Below are 10384 nucleotides of genomic sequence, written 5' to 3'. Positions count from 1 at the left end.
CCTAGAAACTCGACCCAACTCGACTAGGGTTTGGGTTTGTGTGTGTGTGTGTGTGTATCATCTCTAACTCTACCTGCTTCACCCTACATCGACCCGATCCCAAAATCTCTCTCCCTCCCTCATCCTCCTCATCTTCCAAGCCCGATAATCACCCACCATTGTCACCATCCTCATCCTCCTCCTTCCTCTCCTCTCCAATCTCTTGGTCTCTCCCTCCCTCATCTCTCAATCCAACTTGGTGCCAACTCGACTCGACTTGGAACTTCTGACCGAATCGAACTCGGTTCGAAGCAGTCTAGGCCAGACCAGACTCAGATCGAGTACGGTATTGAGTCAGATTGAGTTCAAGTCAGGCCTATTTCAAAACCGGATTGAGTCGAGTCAACCCTAACTCAATGTGACTCAACTCAATACCCAGCTCTACTCACAAATTTTACCATTCCATTTTTCTACTCCTTAGTTTGAGCAAATCTATCACATCAAAACCGTGGCATGCATAAAATTCACATAGTAAATAATTATCACCAATTTACCTAAATTTATAATGGAAATGGTAAAATAAATCCAAACTCTGCATTAGAGAAAAATAAATAAAAAGTTTACACCTAAGTTAAGGATTAGAATGAAAAGCCCACACTCCGGACTAAAGAGGAAAAAAAAAAAACAAAAACAAAAGCCTCAAAGCAAAGCTAAAGAACACAAATACTTAAGGAAATTCATAAGAAAAGATTGAAAGAATTAAATGTATAGATTACTTAGCAATGAGAGAGCAAGCTCCTAGCTTACTACTTCCTTTCATTTACAATGAATGCATTTGGATGGAAAACAAATTACAATTTGCAATGATCTCGAAAATATGTACGGGAAAGAATATGGTGCTAATTGAGACTTTGATGGAAAAAGAATAAAAAAGAAGAAAAAAGGAAGATGAAGTAAACAATAGCATCCCTTCGCTCCACCGTTCCCACGTGGTCCTGCATCCACCATAATAATATTTATTTGAGTCTTGAATAAATAAATTAATTTATTTTATTTTTTTTAAAAAAAAAAGTGCAAACGTTGAATGTTTCTCATATCCTCAATCATGGAGGATTCATGAAATTTGGTAGTGCCACACGTGTGCATGGCATGGTCACATGCAATCATTCACATGTGACAAGTGTGTAGAACATTCAATCCGTCCATCAGCTGGATGGACCTCTAGTGTGAGTGCCTTGCCATAAAAAATCAGGCTGGTGCAGTCATCAAGAGGACCAAGGCCACAGCATAGGAAAGAGATGGACGGACGGCTGAAAGAAGATTGGTCTAGCATTCCTTTGTTTCTTAAATTGTGGCCCACCTGATAAGTGAATTGGCATTATGTATGAGCCAGCAGCACATCTTCATGATAGGGCTCACCCAATGGGTGGCAAGGATTTATGAAATTGGATTGCCTAATTTCCAGCTCATTTTAGGGATTGAGCCCAAAATTGAAAACATATCCAAAGCTCAAGTGGACCACACCACATGAAAGAATCGGAATAATAATTTCTACCCTAAAATTTTCAATGATAGGCACCTGTGCTTTGAATCTGCCTCAATTTTTGGCTCTACCACAAATTTTGGCTCGTGCCTCAAAATGATCTCTCCAAATGGACGAACAATGCGGATATGACACATATATCATAATGGGACCTACAAATTTTTAGTTATATCAACGCACCACCAATGGTGGTATACGCGAGAATAAATTACCTGTCCAACAAGGTTGTCCAATTATAAAAATGGGAAACTCTAAAAAATCAGTTCTTTTAATGAAGTGAACGCAAAAGAGTCCAAATACAAATGAAAGCTGACGAAGCTAATAAAAGAAAGAAAGTGACCCACTCAACTAGGGCAAGGGCTTGGATTCGAGTCCTTACCTCAGGGGTAGACTCCAGAGAGTTTCAACACGAGGTCTTGGATTTAATACCCACAAGTGGTGAAATCCCACTACAGCGTGCGTGGGTGTGTGTTCATGCGTGTGTTAAAAAAAAAAAAAAAACTAGGGCCACGGCCTGAGGGACCTGGGCTAAGTTGGGCCCGCTCCGACCCACAATTAGATTTTTTGTTTTCTGTTTTCCAAAACAACCATTCACATGGTATTTTATAGTAGTGTGCTTACTAATGATAAAAACTCACCCCATGTTGCGCTCGTCGTAGTATGCACATTGCTCCAATGGTAATGTAACAAAGAAGTAGAAAACCAGTAGCTCTAAGAACCAAAATCTGTCAAGGAAGTTGCCAATAAAAAACCTATTAGTTATATTAGTTAAAATGTTTAAGAATTTCACCTTGATCACTATATTTTATGTTACTATAAAATGAGATAATTCAGTGATGGGGATGTAACGGAGACCAAGTTTAGCTTTGAATGGTCATATTTTAAATTGGGTTTAATGGCTTATTTAGCAGCAACAAAAGTTTCCTAAACAGCCTATTTAGATAAAGTACATCCAAATCTTTTTTCAACTTGACCATGCTATCTTGAATAATTTGTTCTCATGTTATTTGTCAAGATATATGTGCGCATTAAAAACGTAGCACATGTGGCACATATGTGATGCTTGGAAATGTATAGGAATATATTCAGGGCATGCCAAGTCTTGAAGGTATATATTGATATATGTGACACATGTGGGGCAGTACTTCACAATCTATGGTGCACATGCATTACTTGCATACTATATATGTAGCAAAAATAGAGCATATGATGGAAATGAAATGTTGAACTCGATATATTTGTGGCATTTGAAGATCAAACAGTGGCACTTATAACACATTGGTATACGATATGAGAGGGAGACAGATTATCAAATGACACGGTTAACATAGTGGCCCAGCTTGCGGAATTTGATAGGCCATGTATTGCTATCAAAGATTTAGCTTATGCAAAGAATGTTTAAAAGCAGCACAAAGTATGTTTAGAAGTTGTACAGTCGAGTACATACTCAAGTAGATTTATCTTTAATAGTAGCACATGGCTCAATTAAATTCCACCACATCTGGTCATCAGGTAATCCGCTTCTATTGGAAGGTAAAATCCATAATGCAGCCCATCAGGTCAACGGTCAGGATCACCCACCTTGGACCCCACAAATATGGACTTGGAACATCTAAAACACAGCAACGGATGGGTTCCCAAAGCGATGGGTTACCAAAGCACCATACTCACCATGAGTAACATGGAGGAATTATCGCCGTCCAGCGCATCTATGATTGATAGAACATGTTGGAGAAAAACTAGAGCTAGCAACTGTAGAGAAACAAACACACAAAAAAAATTAGTAAAAACAATCAATTTGAGCCGTCGAATCCAATAGGCCGCATGCCTGTGATTATCCACCTGGGCCGTTCAGACCTTATGATGGTTTGTACACTTGTTTTTTTATGTATGCATTAGTCTCTGTGTGGCCCACATGATCGTTCCTCTTTCTAGACAATGTGGGAAAATGTACAATTTTCATCATGTTCGATTCCTGAGACAACTAGATCGGGCCGACAGTGACCAGAACGGGCCCCAACATGGCCTGATCTAGAATGGACGGTTATAAATGTAAGGAATTATTCACTCACAACTATTGAAGCTGAACCACAGCAGAAGGCAAGACCCGATTTAGCTCTAATCTCAGAATCATGTCCGTCTGCAGCTGAATCTCGAATGCGTGTGTACCGTTGTTCCCTGCTCCTCAAGATAGAATACATTCTCCCGTTTAGGACATAAAAAACAAAAGTGGAAATTGAAAAACTTTGATACTCTGGCAGAAAATGCTGGATGATACACAGGCAATTAGAAGTTCCTTAAAAATTGCACAGGTGGCATACAAGTAGTCCAAAATCATGGTACTTAATTTATATTTTAATGTCCAAAAGTTAAGGTTATTTAATTATCTCACAATGGGATTGGTGGACATTTAGGGCCCGTTTGGCCGGTCAGATTGGAAGGGATTGGATGGTATTGGAAGGGATTGCAAGTTAAATCCTGGGATTTGCCAGGCGTGCCAAACAGAGCCAGTGATCTCATCCCAATCCCATGGATCTTAAGACAATCAACTGACAACACCATTATTATCTTTAAATCTCATCCAATCCACCCTAATCCCTTCAAATTTGCCGGGGACGTGTTTGGTTCGAGAGACTGAAAGGGATGGGAAGATTTAATCCCGGGATTTGCCAGGCGTGCCAAATAGACTGGATATAGCAATCCAGGGATCTCAAAACAATCCACTAACAACACCATCATTACCTAGAAATCCATGCCATCCACCCTAGTACCATTCAATCCCTTCAAATCCACCAACAGGCCCTTATTGGACAGTTAAAAATAAAAAGTATTTAATGGTCCTACTTCCACTAACAAGTGTCCACGTACCAGAGGTTAGGATTGTTCAACCATCCAGATATTGGGATTGCAACGTGGGCTACTGCGAAATGCACAATCTAGTTGGTTTTACTTAAGCTAATATATGTCATGTGTACAAGTTTGAGTGCCGATGTATCAAGTGTCATAGTAGCATGAGTATTATTATTATCAAGAAAATTGTTGACATTGCAGCCCCACGTGCTTAGTGATTGGGATTGTTCACCTAGCGGAGCCCACCGAAATGGGCCTATGGAATTATTTAAGTAATTTGGATGTCTTTATGTTTGAAGTAACCAACAATTTAAAATCTACTTGATGTGACTCATTAGTGGTGCTGATCTTACTTGCATATGTTGAAGCAGATACTTCCCCCTTGCTAGTCGGTTGAGTGTACGTATTAAAAGCATATGCCTTTCTTTGAAAGGCTTCTTAGCTCTTATTATTATTGATGTCTTAAAACTGTAAACAACGGGTCTGTCAATGCCATTGAGAGATCACTCGGTGCCATCAAACAGATGTCGATGTCATTGGAAAAATTCAGAAAATTCATATTTTATCGTTATAACGTTTAGGTGTTTTACTTGATGTCATCGAGGGTATTCGATATCATCAATTAAACGATAATGCCATTTAAGATGCCATCGAGCGAGTGCACAGAATTGTGCAAGTATGAGATTTGTTTACTATTCCCATTGTGATACGATGTTATGCTATATATAGCGGGTGTAATCAGGATTTAGGTAGCAAGAGAGGTATTTTAGGTTTTCTAAATTCGTTCCTAAGGGTTTTGAGAGCATAACTTAGGCTTGATGAGTATATTTGGGGCTTGTTTAGATTAATAACCTTATCTCTTGTAATTTTTGCTTTCATATTATATTATCATCATTTTGTGCTCGAAAGGATTTTTTCATGTAAAATTCAGATTGTTTGTATTTTAATTTAGTTGTGTGATTCATTGTAGTTTGCTTAATTCAACTCTGTGTGCTTTCGTGTTCCTCAACGCTCATTTCCTAGTATAATGAAGCCTAAGAGATAATTTATTTATATGTCATGTATTGCATATAAAAAAGAAAAACATATAAAATAAATAAATTTACTAATAGGAGATTCATTGTATAACGAATGGGTGATAAAAATATACCTTGTGTTCTCTTATTTTTCTTGTTTTATTGAATTAAAAAACTCCATATTACAATCCTAAGGAATAGGCAAATTATTGGAACACATGAATCTATTGTGCTTATTTATTTTTTATTAGTTTGTATTTTAAGTTTTGGTTTACTTTTTTCTTCTATGGTTCTACCTTGCATGTATCGATTATATATCGATACTTTTCAACAACAATTATCATTTAATTTTTATACAGATAGTCAAATTGTGCTCTCTCTCTCTCTCTCTCTCTCTCTCTCTAACAAAAAGACATATCAAAAATTGTAAATTTAACAATATTTTCCTAAAATTTTGATCAGTTGATATCATCAAGACAAATCACAAAATTTTATGATATCATCCAGATCAAATGATATCATCAAAATATTATCCTAAAATTTTCAAAATCACAAAATTTATTTAAATGTTAAATAAATCATTTTATGCTTATCCTTTCTAAATATTGAACTTATTTATAAATTTATATTAAGTTTTTTTAAAAAAAAAAAAATTAGTTATATCAAAAACTACAAAATTCTAAAATTTTCTAGAGAAATTCCCAAGCTCAAAAACTGACGAAAAGTGATACTTTTTTACACCTTTTTCACTATGCTCTCAAAAGTAAATGATAAATTTTATATAAAAAAAAGAGTGGAAAAGAGGTTAAGTCTTATATTTTTTATTTTTTTATTTTTAATACAAAAGAAGCTTTATATTACTATCTCATTGATTAATATATTGATAAACTACATAAATCTCTATATCTCATCTTTTATTTATTTATTTATTTATTAAATGGTTTGGTTTGTCTTGAAATGTAAATGGTGGAAGTCTGACGTATCTAAATTAGTAGAATTGTTGAAATTGAAGATGATAGTGGTATTAATGATCAGCTATCAAAAGTGAAGTTTGACGTATCTAAATTGGTAGAAACATAAGCCACCATCGGTAATGCACCTTAAAAATTAGATGAATCAACTTGCTAATTGGAACTTTTTGTTTTTTTTTTTTTTTTGGTAAATGATCTTGACTATCCATATTAAAGGTGATTGATCAAATGGTTAATATCGTCGGATCAGTGTGGTGTTTGCAATGTAATCCATGAAAATGTGTGTTGTACCTAATGAACGGTCTAGATCTGTGGATTGGACTGTCGAATTGTTCCAAGGCATCTAGGAGCACGATAACCTATGGTGCTCCGGAGCAGGGGAGCATTTCTCTGGTCAGGTATAAGTGGGACATAGCCCCGAAATAAGAAGACCATCTTCTCCTCTGATGAATGGACAGTTGTTTGTTAACTTTGATCCAGTAATTTCGTTTCTAAACGTCCATTCTATATCTCCCAATCCACCGGTTAGGATCATCCAATCAGCATGATCTTTGGGACATGACCCATCTAAAATGGACCCAATGATCTGGACGGTTAGATTCGAGATACATGAAACATATTCTTGCCATTCTAAAATTGCTTAGAAAAAAAAAATTTAAAAGAAAAACTCACCTAGCATTTGCATTCCCAATAAGCCTCCTCTCTTCTCGCCGTGGGATTGCGGTGTAACCACTCATGTAAGCCTACATAACCCATAAATAATAAATATTTATATAAGAAAATAAATGACCTTTGGTAAACCCCACGTTTGTGTAAGGCAGCTCGTGTACATGCCACCACACGCGCCAGCATGGCATATGGGAACGAGATCCAATGCATCCGTTATCAGAGTCCAACTACTTAGATACTTCTGCCCAAGAATCAAGTCAGTACACTAATCAGGTGGGCCACGGTTTACAAAAAAAAAATGCACGGTTTAGGAAAAACTTCGCCGAAGTTTTTAAGCTGGCCCACCTGATTTTTGGGTGTGAACATATAAAGGAACCCACCTGATGGACTACTTGGATATTGCACCCATCTGACCACACCAGCACTTGTTGTGGAGAATATAAAACATGGGACAGTTATAAGGCAATCCCGGCAATCCAGACCGTTCAAATCATTTGAAAAACTGAGAAGAAGATAGCAGCCATTTGATTTTCTGATGACCTTCCATTTGATACCCATCAAATGAACGTTTAGGATCTTTTGATCAGCGTGATTTTGATATGATCCATCCATAATGTGCCCCCATTTAGAACGGTCTGGATAGCTTTATAAGATGATGATGAACTATAGCAGTCTGCCCCACAAAACTAACAAATGAAATAAAAACGTAATGGGCCCCACCCACCTGATTGCAAATCTCACAGATGGTGTTCCCCTTCTCATTGCACCATTTTTGTACACACGCGCGATGCGCATACTGCAAGTTTAAAAATTATTAGAATGCATAATTCAAAATACTAAATAGTAAATAAGACCATAATTATATTCTCTTTGCTATATAACATGCATTTTGACGCTTAATTGAAATGAATTACAATAATTTATTTAAATACAAAGACTTATTTTTTAAAAAATTAAAACTTAGATATGAGAAAATAATTCAAAATAAACACTCAAATAGACTGTAAAATTATAAAAAGATAGAAAACCAAACCTTAATACTTCCAGAGCATCCACAAGGAGCTTCAAGCTTGAAAGGGAATTCTTCTTCTTGACAGATCCGGCACTCCGCCATCTCCTCATCTCGAATCGAAATCCTTAATTCTACATTATCCGGCCCACTCCAATGATCGACAGTTATGGAATGATCGATTAAAGAACCCATTAGAGAAATAGAAAAGATCTTATTATCTTCCTTCTAATAAACTTACTCATACCTTCGTCTTCCTATTGTGGTTGGATTATATAGGCCTTAGGAATGGTTTGGGTCCTTTGACTGGATGCCAATGTTTGTAATGACCAAAATACCCCCATGAGAATTAGCTTTTTACGGTAACCTTAAATTATTGTGCAGGACTCCTATGATAGTTCACCACCATCTTAAAAATGGTGACAAAGCTTCCCATCATCACATGGCATAGTTGTAAGGTGATCCAAACCGTTCAAACTGTCACCCAGTTGTGAATAAGAATAAGTCTAAGATTTCAGTTAACAGATGATGGTGACCATCTGCTTTTCAACGTTAGCTATTGTATTTTCAACTATCTATCTGATGGTGGGGCCGTTAGGATTGCTTGATCAATGTGATTTTTTAAGATATGATCCATTCAAAATGTATCCCACAAGTTGAACGGTCTAGATATTCGTAAATGTGGACCACATGTAAGAAGTATGAGTCACCTCAATTTTCTAAATGGTAGCTAACTATTACAGGAGTCTTGCTGTAGAAATTTATTTGGGCTCTGCATCAAGTTTTATGGAATTATTTGGTACATTGTCCGAGTGAGGTGGATCATACTCGCACATACAACCAATGTACACCTAGCTAACACGTGTGTCTATTTTGACCGTCCAAATTGTGGGCCCTTGTGAAACTGGACCATAGCCGGAAATAAACGGCAATTAAGGGATCCTAAGTGTCTGATCAACATTTTCCCATTGATTTTGGTCCACTAATTTTTTTTCTTTTTCGTTGTTAATCGTTCAGCCTTGATCAACCTATCGGACGGTTAGGATCTTCTATAGTTGTAATCTTCGGTCTATAGTGGTTGCTCAGTGGGACCCACAATTTGGATGGGTTTGATTGACGTCCATGTACACACCATGTGCAGGTTGACAAGTGCGCGAGAAACAGTAAGAATTTAATTATTATAAGCTTTGCAAATACCTCCCTCTATTTTGTGACAGTTTTAAACACATCCCCAGTTGCAAATTCCCCCTCTTTGCAGATTCCTTGCATATTCCAAACCGACTGGGATTCTCCACTACCGAGCTCGGCACTCGTCGAAGCTCTGTGAGCCCCACCATGATGTATGTATTTAATCCACGCCGTGTATTCATTTTTTTCCGAGGATTTTATAGTATCATTCCAAAAATTAGGGAGATCCAAAGCTTAAGTGGACCACACCATAGGAAAAGTAGGGATTGAATGCCTACCATTGGAAACATCTTGTGTGCCACGTAAGTTTTGAATCAAACTAATTTTTATGTTTTCCCTTCATGCCAGTTTATATGATTTTATGTATAGGTTAGATAATAAATAAATATCTTGGTGGGCCTTAGGAAGGCTGCAACGATGGGCATCACTATCCCCACTAAAGGAATGGTCCACTTTAGATTTGGACCTGCCTTATTTTTTTGGCTCATATCCTAAAATGATCTAACTACATAAATATTGGATGACATTGATAAAATACATATATCATGGTGGAGTCAATGAAATTTGACTATCTTACCCCTATCTCTCATGAAGTTGAAGATAAGAAGTCCCTAATATCATGTCTATATAACCCTCAAGTGTTAAAGATAGACTTAGAGGTCAGTGGGCCCAATGCTTAGTTTAGCTAATATTAAGCTGTCCAATATCTATTATGGATGGACCTGATGGATGGGTTGGATAACATTTATACATAATTGTGGGCCTACATAGGGTGAAATGAACTCTTACGATGTGGGTATTTCTGTCATTTGGTATAGATTACCCTAATGGCTTCAGCTCAGGGAGGAGTTGACAATAATCCAAACTAGAGGGAGCTATTTGCAATGTTTTAAGCCTGAGGATACCAGTTACAATTGTTAAAAATACAAGATACCTTTTTACAAGTAACCCATTGTAATAAGCGGTCAAGATAATGAGTGAACAAGGAGGGAGAGAAACGGCATTGGAACGGCGAAGTCAGTCGGTCAAACGTCCATAGGGCTTGCCCCAGAAGACACTCACTCAGTCTCTTACATGGCTCCTTCCATTGATTTGTTGGACCCCACTATACAGGGACATGCCAAAACCTTATCCCGCACGAGAGAGAATTGAACGTCCA

General features: G+C 37.2%; 1 protein-coding gene across 2 annotated transcripts; it reads right to left on the bottom strand.

Moving 5' to 3' along the window:
• Positions 1–342: 342 nt before the first annotated feature.
• LOC131244617 (uncharacterized) lies at positions 343–8465 on the bottom strand. 2 transcript variants are annotated; one of them, XM_058244124.1, is made up of 7 exons: positions 8062–8465; positions 7753–7824; positions 7032–7102; positions 3595–3706; positions 3194–3274; positions 2161–2247; positions 343–974 (listed from the first exon to the last, which is right to left on the bottom strand). In XM_058244124.1, exons 1-7 carry the CDS (start codon positions 8230–8232, stop codon positions 879–881), a joined length of 690 nt encoding a protein of 229 aa, XP_058100107.1. In that variant the 5' UTR covers positions 8233–8465; the 3' UTR covers positions 343–878. The 2 variants fall into 2 exon arrangements, with proteins under 2 accessions (XP_058100107.1, XP_058100108.1); XM_058244125.1 differs by having other exon boundaries at positions 3595–3700.
• Between the last annotated feature and the right edge of the window lie 1919 nt (positions 8466–10384).

The sequence above is a fragment of the Magnolia sinica genome, chromosome 4 (genome assembly GCF_029962835.1).
Source record: "Magnolia sinica isolate HGM2019 chromosome 4, MsV1, whole genome shotgun sequence".
Taxonomy (NCBI): Eukaryota; Viridiplantae; Streptophyta; class Magnoliopsida; order Magnoliales; family Magnoliaceae; genus Magnolia; species Magnolia sinica.
This window is presented reverse-complemented; position numbering and strand designations above follow the sequence as displayed.